Consider the following 13,899-nt stretch of genomic DNA (forward strand, 5'->3'; position numbering starts at 1 on the left):
GATGCTGTAACATAACCCTAAACAGATCATGTTGAACTCTGACTGATCACATGACTGCTTTCCTTCTTCAACAGTTTATCCAGATCACTTAAACCGCTCTGATTACAGGTCAAAGTGAATAAGTGCACCTGAAATGTTGCCTAAAGTAATCTGTCACTGAGGAGGGAAGGAGCTTGTAAAGCCAAATGAACACGACAGGAAGTTCTTTAACATAAAATCAACACATATGTAGTTTAAGGAAAGGTCATGTGAGTGAATGTTTGTAAAATATGTAAATGAAAGTATGATGATAAATATCAAAGTATAACATGTAAACATTGACACTGTGTGTATGTGGGTTTATGTCCTTACCTGACACAGATGTCGTAGAATGGAGTCGGGCTAACTGAAGAGTGGCATCCCTCAAACGGGCCCTGTGCTGATTTGATGATGTCACAGGCCTTTTGAGACTCTGGAACCTCCTCTTCAACAGGCCCAGGACATTTAGCGTCTCCGCAGCCCACCTCACACTGGACGTCGTCTTTCTCTACAACCCAGAATGCCGCTGAAGCCAACGGATCCCCTTTCCCCTCCTTGGAGTCATCAGACGGGTCGGCGTTGAAGTTTCCACAGAGACCGCTTGGAGCGCTGTGATAGGTCGATGGGATTTGTAACACCAAGTCTGCCACTGTGTTATAGGTCAGCTTCAGACCAAAGTCAGTCTCAACCACGATGTGGATGCCATTTTGATATACTCGAACTTTGCCCTCGTTCAGTGACAGAGGAAGGGAGACTCTGATGCCATCGACCTGAGACAAAAATCAAACACATCTACAGGTGAGCTGTTATCATCATCACCTTGAGTCATGTGAGGAGCTGCTGCAGGTTATGAAAGGGAGTCCAGTTTGGGTTGTGCAAGTCAAAAACAATCACAAGGTCCCTTTGGGATCAGTTCTTGAGCTGAACCTGAACTCATATTTACTCGGGCTTGTCTTCATGTGAGACAGAAAAGAGCTTTGGATTCTATATTTGGACTTTCTAACACCAGAACTGCAAAGAAATCACTCAACTGACTGAGCCCGACTCATTTAACTCAACATTTCTGTGAATGGAGGAATAAAGTGTAGCTTCAAATGAAACCAATGACTGTCCTAACCTACAGGGTACGTTTTTAATGCTTCTTTGTTCACTGATATTAACATGATTCAAGGCTTCTTCCCTGCTCTGTCGCAGTTGTTCCACAAAGAAATGTGACTGGATGTAAGAGAGAGCTACTTAACAGGTTTTAGAACGTAAAGGCCTATAATGTCATGGAAAAAGCCAGAACTTGTTTTTGCTGAAACAGCCCCAGTTCCCTCAACATAATAGTTCAAAAGCACTACCATAAATGTGAGAAAGCAGAAGTATTTGTACAGGACTTTCAGAGGCCTGCATTAAGAGTTTAATAGCAAGGATTTCATTAAAACAATAATTATTACCAAATGGACAACAAATGAAACCACACGAGAACATAAACAGTATACAGGATACTTTCTATAAGTAGTAGGCTGAAATTTCACATTCAGCTATTAAATGTTATAAATGTGGTACGTTAGAAGATTATTGAATGATGTGGCCAAGAAAATCCAGAATGTGTTTTATAATTTGTAGCTCATCCTTACAAAAAGAACCAAACATCAGTCTTACCTTAACTTCCCAGCTGACTCCTGCTTCCATGGTGAATTCAGTGTCTTCAACTTTGATAACCACGTTGCGAGAGACCGAACCGTCTTCAACAGTTTTCTGCTCCACAAGCACAGAGTAGGCCGGCTTCCCTCCATCCTTCCTCTGCACCTCTGACAGGATGAACAGACAGTCTCCCCACAGAGGAAACTCCTGCAGGACGAGAGACGGGATTTTAGTTTTGTTGGAACTTCACCTGAGACTGTTGAGAAGGTGCTTTGTCCTTATTTCTTTTTTCTCTTCAGAGCTACATATTTTTGAAGTAACGCTTTGCTCAAAGGGAGGAAAAGTCTAGCTTATATAGACACCAAACATCACCTGTTTACTCTGACACAATTAAAGTAAATTAAGTGTGTTTTTTGCTGAAACATGATGAGATATGCTCCTACCTAAAATTAGGAATAACATAATGTGCATTAAAACAACTCATAATGTTTGTTTTGTGAGTTACAGTTTTATTTTCAGTCAAATGGAACATAAAGCAGGGGATGATTTAGGGTGCAGCTTCAGGGATCCCCCCAAAATTGTGTACCTTTACTTTAAAAGACTCCTGAAGAATTCTTTCAAACAATTCAGCCACTGATACGTGTTTGGGGCCTTTCTGTATTATCAAAAATCAGCATTGCATTAAAATCCAATGGATGCATCTGGGTGGCCAATCTATCACTAGCAGCAGATATAGTGATTGTCAACTGCCTTGCTCCTCTGCAGCTCAAACTTCTCATCCAAAAATGTTAAGTGTCAAGTCTTCTTCATCACAGCATGAGGTTCATTGAGTAAATGATGGTCCCATTTAGAGTTACATAGAGCAAATGGAGGGGTGTTGTCAGATAGGGGACACCTGGGTTCCTGCTCACTAAAAACCTGCATTTGCTAACCACTCACTCCTCTAAGGCTCCACCTTTCTGTCCAAATGTGGTCACTTCTGTTTATCAGCAAACCAAGACAGCGTTGGCAAAACTACAAAACTCAAGACTCTAAAAGGAGCATAACTGCCTTATAGTTTACATACAGTCTATAGATGCTACACATGATCCTGGATAATGAACTTACTCTAACCTCATGAAGAACTAAAATACTTTACCTGTCCGTCAAAGGAGCGGATGGTTCTGACTCCGCTCACAGAACAAGAACCGATACTTTTGGGTTCACAGGAGTTGGAGCCGTCTTTCAGAACACACTTCTCATGTTCTGAACATTTGAAGGTAGAGTCACACTGAATCTGTCCTCCGTCTGAACACACACACCGAGTGTCACAGGACTGTCCACGGAAGAACGTCTGAGGACAGAGGACAGGTGAGTGACAGAACCTGTCCATGCATATACCTTTATATGTATTCACATATTTATCTGCAGATTAAGCACAGAGGAGCTGTTCTGCAGGTGTGTTACCTGTCCGTTCTGATAGTACTGCCCTCCGTCCTGGCAGCCGCACTCTGCCACAGGAACACACTTGTCGTGACTCATGATGAAGCCATCATCACACACACAGTCTTCCCCACAGGAGGCGCCCTCGTCACAGCCATCAGCTGGGGCGAGGTCGCTGCAGGTGAGCTGGCAGGGGTCGGCACACAACTCATAGTGACTGTTTGCAGGACAAGATAGAGCTGTAGGGAGTCACAGAGAGAGACAGTAAGATTAAATACACAGGGAGTGGGACACCGTTTATTCCTTTCTTTTTTAACTTCAGCTTGGACTCAAAGGTCTCCCATCATTGTTGTTTTTAATGCCAGGTGAGCTCATCAAATAAACTCTACACAAAACACACACGACTGGATGAATGAATGAAATGCTGAGTGGATGGTGGAGGGAATAATATGATGGATGGATAGATGGATGAATGTATAACAGATGGATGTATGATGGATGGATGGATGTATAACAGATAGATGTATGATGGTTGGATGGAGGGATGGGTGATGGATTGATGGATGATGGATGTATGTATAACAGATGGATGTATGATGGATGGATGAGGGATGTATAACAGATGTATGTATGATGGATTGATGAATGATGGATGGATGGATGGATGTATAACAGATGGATGTATGATGGATGGAGGGATGGTGCTGACTTACGACAGAAGTTTTCGCTCCTCCAGCTCTCCACTTTAGCCCCTGCGTCCTGACAGGCGGAACTGAAAGCTGATAGGCTGCTGCACAGAGCGGAGGCGTGTCCTTTGTACATACACATGTCAAACACACAGTCGCTGAGGAACTCTGTGGGATCCAGTTTACTGTGACACTGACTGTAGAGACAAAGACGGTTAATTTTCTCTTGAAAACAAATACATGAATCAATTCAACCCAACAAAATCTGTTTCAGTACAACCACAGGACCCACCTGAATGGTCCTTCCTTGTCAGAGATGATGCCACAGTAGCGCCTCCCCTGGTACAGTGGGATCATTGCAGGTTCACACTCAGGACATTTACCTCCTGGACAGTCACTGGTGCAGCCGAAGTCTCCTCCAACCTGCGTTCAATCACACCAACATGTGAGAATACTCACAGGTAGCTCTCTTCAAACACACTTTTAAGACATTACAACAAAACATTGTCAAAAAAGGTTGTTTGAAACTTCACTCCTTGATCTCAAACATTTTACACAAGGGCACAGACTCTTATTGCTAACATTTCCCACACAAACACCTATGACACACAATCGCTGAGTCTCTCTCTCTGTCTCACTCTCATAAGGGTCCTGGGTGATCTGACCACAAGAGCACAGCTTCCAAATGTGTCTCCAGTTACCACTTGTGATCAGTGGAAGTTTCTCCTCTGAGTGTTTCTCAAAGATGCTAATGAAACCATGAAAACCTCCAATCGAAGAAACACAAACCTTCCAGCTGCCACCAAATTCATTAACGTTCTTAGTCTGAGTGCCGTCCAGTTTCAGGTAGTCATCTCCTTTGTTGCCGTTGAAGTTTCCACACAGGCCTGAAACAGAGAAACAAAAAGAACCATAGCAGTCAAATCAACATGGAAATGGAGCAAGAAGATGTCATCACGCTGGGTTGTGTTCCTCCTGCTTTTGCTCTCCATACATAGACTGTTTTTCCTGCACACACCAATGGTTTATATTTATATTTAACATTTAGATTTATATTTAATATTTTGATTTTTTTTTAACATTTCGATATATATTTAATATGTATATTCATATTTAACATTTAGATTTATATTTAGCATTTGGATTTAACAATTATTTTAACTCAATATATTTTTCACAACAAAATTAAATGTGAAGAAGATCACAAATATTCCTCTAAATGCGATGAAAAAAGTGACTTTTAGAAATTCACTCTACATTTTTATGGCGTTTTGGAGATAAATGCTGAGAAATGTTGCTGTTATTTTCGGTGTGCACAACTTTACAAATGGCGCCCCATACACCAAAGCCTGCTAACACCTGATTGTTTACACTACTACAACAATGAACGTGCAAACAGAAACCTGAACACTTCCTAATATAAATCTGGACCCTTGCCTTCAGATTCCATGTTTTCATGTAGAGCTCTAAAAGAAATGTCTAACCTGAGCTTCCTGTTAAAGGAACAGTTATCTATATTTTGATAACCTGCATTGAGTCACATCAAACTTACCGACTGTTTCTTCTGAGTATGAACTGGGCAGAATCACCTTGACGTGGGCACTCCAGTCGAATTTGAGTGTCAAACCAAAATATGTTTTCACCACACCGAATCGTCGTTGTCTGAGTGCGATGAGTTTTCCATCCTCAAAGTTGAACGGCAGATTGACTGCTTGACCATTCACCTGGTGGGATAAACAGTGGCATCATTTATTGAACACCTTCTTGTTCTTAGTAGCTCTGATGATACAGTGGATTCATTTAAAGGGTGCATCAAATCAATGTGGATTTTTCAATTTAAGTTCAAGACAGATCAAAATACAATTAAACCTGTGTAACTAACTCATCGTACCGTTATCTGTCCTGGCTTGATGCGGCTCATGCCAACAGTGACGTTTCCAAACACGGTGAGAAAGGCGGACTTGGTGAAGGACACGCTTGTTTTCCGCCCTCTGTGCTCGTTCGTCACCAGAACCTGGAACGGTTCCAGGTTCTGCTGGGAGCCTTCGACCAGCTGAGCTAGGACGTAGGTACAGGTGCCCTGGAAATCAAACTTCTTGTTGTCAAAGGTTCTACAGTGGGGGTCTCCGGAACACTTGCATGAGCCGTAGGTTGTTGGGTAGCAGTCCCTGATCCCCTTCTTCACAGCACACTGCTCGCTTTTCTTGCAGCTGACTGGTTCACACTTCATGAAGAATAGAGCAGAATGTAAGATCACAGGGAGACCAATGGAACCAGAAAAGATCAATAAACTCTGTGCTGCATGTGTGTTCATGATTTTATCTTTATATATTCAATATTCATAAACCAGGATGTCCCACACAGAGCTAACTGCAGTCTGAAATATGTCACTCACACAAACTCCCACGTACTAACCTCGGCTTTCCCATTCTTGCATTCACACCTGGAGGTGCAGGTGTTGTCCCCCCAAAACTTGGCGCCTGCTGGGTAATACTTGCTCTGATACTGACATCCACACTGGGCCTGAGGGACGCACCTGAAACAGATAGAGATCATTGAGATCTCATTTGATGGCCTATCCTGTTAAGTCTCATGTACATAAATATGAAACATGAAGATATAAAATGTTGAGATAACTGTTTGGTCTTTGCACTCTTTGCTTTAAGGGTGAGCAAATAGTTCACTAGTTTCAGAAAAATGTTCCTCAGAGAAAAATGACAAAGAATGAGTGGATTTCAATGTCTACAGCACATAATATCATTAAAAGATTCGGAGAATCTGGAGTCTTCTCTAGACCTGATTTCATCTAAGATGGACTGAGGGGAAGTGGAAAACTGTCCTGTGGTCTGATGAATTAAACTCTGACATTCTTTTTGGAAAGCATGGAGGCTGTGTCCAGAGCCTTCAGCATCTCTCTTGTATCTCATCCACACCTGGCGCTTTTTCTGCTGATGAGCCTTTTGACTACCTCAGTGACCTCTGCCAGGAATATGGGAAAGGCTCCCCCCAGATCATTAGACTCTGCATCCTCCGCAGAGCACGCATCGGTTTGGTTCTGGGTTCAGGAGTCCCTCAAAGCGTGAGAGGAGAGGCACCACCCACAGTTAATTTCCAAAGCCTGCAGTCTGGTTTGTTTCCCTGAAGCATTTGTTTCAACAAGAATCAGTGTAATGTCTGAATATTAGTAGCAGCATTAGCGGGTTACCTGTCCCCACTGAGCACACGTCCTTCATCACACTGACATCCATCCACACAGGAATCTTTACAGAGCTCCTGACTGTCCAGAGCTGAGCAGGAGGCGGGACATGCTGAACCACAGGATTCATAGTGACTTCCTGCTGGACAGGACGGGACTGCAGAGAAGGAGAGCATTGGTTGATGTGTTAGAACTCATTGTTAGTACGACCTGGGAGGAGCAAAGCATCTGTGTCTAAACTTTAATCATATCAGAACAAAACCCTCAGAGAGTATCCAGTTTTTTTTACTTGTTATTTTCTTTTTGGAGCACCGTAAATATTCAACAGACCAATGTTGAAATACGTTCATGTTCTTATCCTGTAGTTTTTATCTCAACAGATTTCAAAGTGTAGTAAGGACTGATCATTTTCTGAGTAACTTACTGCAGCCGGACTGCTCTCTCCACTCTGCACCAACTTTGACTCCTTCTGACAAACAGGACTCAACATAAATCTCCAGGTGTTCACAGAGGATCTTTTTGGCACCTGGATAGGAAAAAACCCACATCAACACATTAATGTTTCCAAAATCACCTCATTTTACTCAAACTCCTCCAAATCCTAAATCAACTTTGTGATCATTGAGGTGGTATTTGTACCGTTATTGTCACAGACGTCGTAGACACAGTCGTCCAGCTGCCCGGAGGGGTGGACGGTTTTGTGGCAGGCTGCGAACGGTCCGTCCTCTTTGGACATAAGTCCGCAGAGTTTGGGGTTTCTGAAGTGCTCCTGCTTCTGCAGTGAACATTGAGGACAGCGACCGCCGCAGTTATCACTACAAAACAGATCTGGATCCTCCACCTTCCAGTTCTTGATCATCTCCAGCACTATGGGGATACTTTTGGCTGCAAGACACAAAAAACAACACAGACTGTGAACCTGACGAGTGCTGACAGTGTTTAATGACACTACTTGCAACGCGCCTACCTAGTTATGATTGTGAAATGTGAAATCAACAAGACGTCTTCTTGATTACAGTTACATTTTGTTCATGTTAAACAACTGATTACGGTTTTCTTTTCTGTCTCCTCACATTTGGGGTCCGGCAGGTCGTCCTTTTTGTCTCCATTGTAGTTTCCACACAGTCCTCCCATGTGGTCGAAATAAGAAGAAGGTGCTGTGATTATCAGCCTCATGTTCCAGTCGTATTTTACAACCAGGCCAAAGTCGGTGGCAAGGAGAGCGTAGCCGCCACTCCGCCTCACAGTGACCTTCCCCTCCAGCAGATTGACAGGCAGGTGCTGAAGCTCTCCATTCACCTGAAGGTAACAACAAGTCATGTAAGTGAACAAACTGCAGTAGCAAAATGAAAAACCTTTAAATACCAAAGGTAACTCTGTAGTAACAGACATTACACAAACCCTTAACAAAACTGTAATTCTTATTTGTGTACAACAACAATTTGTGGCTGTAATTTGCAAAACCTGTGACACAAGGATTCCTAGAGAAGAAAACATGTCTTCAAGTTTTAACACGGCACATTATAAGTCACCTGAAAACTTGGCATCGCCTGTGGATTACAGGTATTGCTTGTTACAGTGAGTGTGTTACCTCTACTCGTCCTTTAGCCATGCTGATGACTATCGTCTGTCCGTGAACAGTTACGGTCACTGTCCTCACATAGGATACTCGCTTGTTTCCGCGGTGGTTATTCTTGACGGTTACAGTGAAAGGAGTGAGATCCTTTGCTGGCTTTGCAACTGTTGCCATAGTGTAGGTACAGGAACCCTGAAAGGGATGATATCAGTCAATCAAAACGGTTTGTGGAGCCAGTTTCATAGTGATTATAAAAACTGATCATGACGAGCTATTATCAAACTTCACTTTCCTCTATGCGTTTTATAAAAAGCAATGGTAAGCTGTGTGTGTTTTGGTCAGTGCACGGAGCATCATTGTCACCATTTAACCAGCAGGTGTTGACTGTGCTGACTCTGACTCAGAATGATGTCACCTGTGTAAAATATCAGCCACATTTTGATTTCACTTCTGTATAAAGAAAGGCGATTGATGTCTGTGTACATTGTTAATTGTCAGTGAGCAGTGGTTATAAATTATTTCATGACAGAGGCGTACTTTATGACAGTTTGTTGATAATGTATAGGTACGGCGGGTAAGAACAATAGAATCTCTAGGGTGAAATAACCACCGGCTTCCTACACATTATCCTAGAACCTACATAACGACACTAAACATGATTGAAAGACGATTTTGTTCAATTAAAAATGATAAATTTGCCCATTAAAAATCTAGTCCCTTACTTGCGCTACCGTGGCAAAATTCTAATCCGCATTATAGAAGCAGAACGAACATCAAGATAACCATTTCATTAACGGTCAAGTTCTCCGGCTGTGAGAATTGAAGCCGATGCGGAAGTGTTCAGAGCTACTGTTCCTGGGGTGTCTGCTTCAGGCTGGCTCTGGAAGTACCAGACACCACATACACACAAATTCAAAATGCCGATCTTTACAGCAGAAATAAACATGTTTACAGCCTGGTACAAAAGACGAGTGTAGTCTGGATAACTCATTTCTCTATCAGCACACACTGTACAGGGGTGAACTTTTTCATAACGCTGCGATTTTGAAGATATTAAGATTACGAGTCTTCCATTATGAGAGGCACAGCTGACTTGATTGGCAGGCGGGAACACTGTAGCTGTTGGCTCGACAGCAGTTAGGTTGGTTGTTTTCGAAACTGCCTACTATACAACTAGTACGTACTGATTTGGCCAAATTTCAATATGTAGTATGTGAACAAGAGCAAATTCAGCAGTTTGCCAAAACTACCCGGATGTCGTACTGATTCGGGAAATCTTCTCAGTATGGATCGGACAAGTCTCCCAGCATCCTACAGACCAGATCCAACGTTCTAACGATCTAACGTTTACCGATATGAGGTTAATGGAAACTAACAGTTTTGCTTTGGCATCAACGGCAGAAGTATAATATGCCGGAACTCCTTTCGTTCTGCGGATTTATTTGATAAAACTTGTGTTAACTGCTCGTCTCTGTCGTTACTCTTTGAGCCAATCAGAATCAAGTATTCAATGCAGCGGTTGATAACGTCCTCTCCCTCGGTGGCGCTGTTCTTACCTGGAAGTCATAGCGTCTTCCATCAAACGTACAGAAGTGGGGGTCTCCCATGGCTTTGCATGTTGCAGTGGAGGTATGGACACACTCTCCGTTCACACAGCGCTCCTTTGATCGACACTGTACGTCCTCACAGGGGTCTTTGGGCGGAGGGGTAACTACAGGAAAAATGTGTGTGGGTCAGCTTAAACTTCCACTCTTGATTTTCTTACACCAGGTACTAACTCTGAATATCTAACTTTATTCTTCACATTATATCTTTCATTTTATTTCAAATGTTATGAATTTATTTTATTATATTTTAAAATGTATATCTTCTCATCATTTTATGCTCATTTTTCATGAGAAGGGAATGCTTTATGCTGCATGTTTACATATTTATCAGAATATTTTCTTGATGTGAGTAATGAATAATGAACATATTTAAATTTACTGAGCCTCATCAGATTTCTTACATACCTTTCAAACATTTTGAAAAGAGAAACCTTATGACCTTCATCATTTTACACAATGCATGTGTGCATATTGTGCCTGTGAGACAAATGCTGTAAACATTGCATATTTTTAAACCTTATTCTTGTAATTTAAAAGGCTCTTGCTAAAAAAAAAGATAGCTTTTTTGATTCTTGACTTTTTGACTTTGATTTTCCAAGATGACTTCACTGATCAGTCAAACTTCTTCATGAGATCTCTACACAAGTCCAAACATTTATCTTTCAAAGCACACCAACAGGTGAAAAACAAATTAACCATGTACATAAATTTAAGAGTAGTGCCAAGGTGGATAAATTCCAACCATTATTTGTGAATTTCCTCCAGATTCACAAAATAGTTTTGAGGTGCTCATGCAGAGGTGTGTGCCTCCACAGCATACCGTAATATATCCAACCTTTTTTCTTTATCTATGGCATTTTGCATTCTTGACCCAGTGGTCTCCAGGAGCACGGGCACCATGGTGACTCTGAGGGATGCGTGGAAGCAATAACCTGCATGTGGGAGGAGTTTATGGAGGCTATGGAGAAGGACTTTTGGTTGGCCTAAAGGGTGTCCTAGCAAACCATGAGATGACTGAGAAAGCATGGCTCGGCTCAGGCTGTGAAGCAGGAGCGGAGAACCCGGGCTCGGGATATCATCGGGCGGAGGAAGGAACGCTTTGAGGGACTCCTGAACCCAGAACCAAACCGATGCGTGCTCTGCGGAGGATGCAGAGTCTAATGATCTGGGGGGAGCCTTTCCCATATTCCTGGCAGAGGTCACTGAGGTAGTCAAAAGGCTCATCAGCAGAAAAAGCGCCAGGTGTGGATGATATACAAGAGAGATGCTGAAGGCTCTGGACATTGTCTTGGCTGACACATCTCTGAAGGTGGAGGTCTGCTTTTGATATACCAGTGGATCTATGTTCTAACCCTCACCTCTGGTCATGAGCTTGGGCGATAACTGAAATACTGAGATTGTCGATACAAACAGCAGAAATTAGTTTCCTCTGCAGGATGTCTGGGCTCAGCCTCAGAGACAGGATGAGGAGCTCAGACGCCCAGAGGGAGCTCGGGCCGAGCCACAAACCCTCAGAACTGACAGGAGCCGGATGAGATGGTCCATGCATCTTAGTAGGATGCCTCTAGGACGCCTTCTTTTGGAGGCTATCGAGTCATGACTATCTATGAGGAGACCCTGGGGTAGACCTACAGCTCACTGAAGGGATTATATATCTTATCTGGCCTTTGAACATCCCAGACTTCCCCAGGAGGAGCTGGCTCAGCCTGCTGCCACCGCAACCCGGCACCGGGAGAAATGGACTGACTTTGTCTCTCTTTTAACAACATTTGGACTTTGTTCAAAACATTCTTTCAGACTTCATTGTCAACCATTTGCTCTATTTTCAGACACTTCAATTTTTTGGCATCATTCCCATCCACAAGGTGAGTCTGCTCTGAATAAAGTCATAGACCACATCAGATATCATCCCTTTGGAACAATCTGGAAGTGATATCGCTGCAGTTTCATCACATTCATGTATGTATGTGTGTGTGTGTGTGTGTGTGTGTGTGTGTGTGTGTGTGTGTGTGTGGGTGTGTGTACCTTCAGGAGAACAAACTCCAGCCATGCCGTACCCGTGTCGTTTCTTTCCACCCCAACCATAGGCCGCCATTCGAGCATCCCCCTTCACAATCACATGCTTCTTCTCTTTCCCCACCTTCATATTGACCCACACCCACTTTGTGCCAAGGGCGGTCCACTTCTGAACTGGACGGCACTTTCCTTCCACACACACCCTCACACTGCTTGCCCCCCCGCTCTCTGACACAATAGTGATCATGTTTTTGTAGTCATCCAATGTCTCCAGCCCCCAATCAGTGTTCATCTTGCAGACCGGAGTCATAGCCATCAGGAAGGGGTCGTGTGGTTTGTTGCTGCTGAGGAGCAGAACCATCACCTTCTTGTCGGTCTTGACTATCAGAGCTTTTTTGTTGGGGATCTTCAAGGAGTGGGACTTTCCAGCAGTCTTTAATGTCCTGTGAGGGAGAGGGTCAGATTTTACTTTTCATTTTGAGTCTTTGAGTTTACAGAAACTGAAAAAACATAGCTTGATTTTAAGTTGAGACTAAGTTTTTAGCCCTCTAAGTGTGTGAATCCCCCTCAGGTGTCCTGAGTAACGAACAGTACGGTAGACGGTCTGTTTTTAGTTTGGTTCAAAGGCTCCAGGTTTTTAATTTTTACCTTAAATGGAAAACGTGCAGATAGCTCAGAATCTCACAGGTTACCACATCATCCCCCACAGATGAATGTACACAATACAAAGTAGGTGCTCCGTGGTAGAATTAAAACTAGAGTTTATTAAAGACAGCGAACTGTGAACATCAGAAATCTGATTTCCTGACATTTACATGGACCGATTTATAAGACAGGGAAGCAAACAAAGCAAAGCCTGATGGGTTACTGTGTTAGTTATCACATTCATATATTGATTTAACATCTAATAAAGTCCTGTTATTTCTAACCCTACACACAGTGCACCAATGCTCTCAGCAGACAGGTAGGGACTGAGTTTAGGTCTGATACTTTCACTTCATGAGAAATACAGAACTGAAATATTTGGTCAAATAGAAGTATTGTTAAATTATTGATTTTGTCTGTGATTAATACCTACAGGTGGATTCTTTTTAATCTCTCACTGAAAAACAAGCCTGAAGTGGACTTTAGAAGATATTAGGAGCAGGCATGAACACGAATTCCAGTGTCTTTAGACAACGCTCCTTTACTGTACGGATGATCTGCTGGAATTTAAAGTGTTGATTTTACCTGATGCACACAGTTTCAAGTGTTACTATGAAGGCTGTCAGCGATAACAGGTTAACTGTGATGTGATTACGGTCAGAAATTAAAAGGGTTCCTTTTATTTCAATTGTGTGACTTTTTTTTTTGTCCCTTTCAGCCCACCATAGTTTGGCTGCCGCAGTGTCTTCCCGTTTCCTGCTGCCGTGGTAGAAAATGACACAACTGAGTTTTTGAACGTCACATTTAACTTTACAAACTCTCAGACGGCTCAGCTGACGGCTTAAAGTAATCTGCTCTTTGTGTTGAACAGAATTAAAATATCATGAAGTTCTGACTCTGAGCTAACAGCTACGGGCTAAGCTACAGGAGCAGCTGATCACACTGATCACATCACAGAAGCTGACGGAGCCATATTTAGGAGAGAGGGAATCAGCACAGACTTTGGGGCTTGGATCTAAGGGACGTCCTTCGGTTAGACGTAGATGCATACTCTTCATTAAAAAACAAGCTAAGTTATTGATTTTACTCTTTTTTTATAATCAC

At 42.7% G+C, this 13,899-nt stretch overlaps 1 protein-coding gene across 1 annotated transcript in view; it reads right to left on the reverse strand.

The window, feature by feature from the left end:
• The window catches only part of LOC117822764 (IgGFc-binding protein-like), a 36,563-nt gene extending 30,578 nt beyond the window's left edge, over window positions 1-5,985 (reverse strand). The window contains exons 1-9 of the mRNA XM_034697668.1: window positions 5,647-5,985; window positions 5,308-5,479; window positions 4,545-4,642; window positions 4,048-4,178; window positions 3,783-3,952; window positions 3,094-3,308; window positions 2,786-2,980; window positions 1,666-1,854; window positions 352-788 (exon numbers count right to left, since the gene is read on the reverse strand). Coding sequence (XP_034553559.1) covers window positions 352-788; window positions 1,666-1,854; window positions 2,786-2,980; window positions 3,094-3,308; window positions 3,783-3,952; window positions 4,048-4,178; window positions 4,545-4,642; window positions 5,308-5,479; window positions 5,647-5,985 — 1,946 coding nt within the window. The remainder of the gene's footprint in view (window positions 1-351; window positions 789-1,665; window positions 1,855-2,785; window positions 2,981-3,093; window positions 3,309-3,782; window positions 3,953-4,047; window positions 4,179-4,544; window positions 4,643-5,307; window positions 5,480-5,646) is intronic.
• Window positions 5,986-13,899: the final 7,914 nt, after the last annotated feature.

Source organism: Notolabrus celidotus, chromosome 12, assembly GCF_009762535.1.
Source record: "Notolabrus celidotus isolate fNotCel1 chromosome 12, fNotCel1.pri, whole genome shotgun sequence".
Classification (NCBI taxonomy): Eukaryota; Metazoa; Chordata; class Actinopteri; order Labriformes; family Labridae; genus Notolabrus; species Notolabrus celidotus.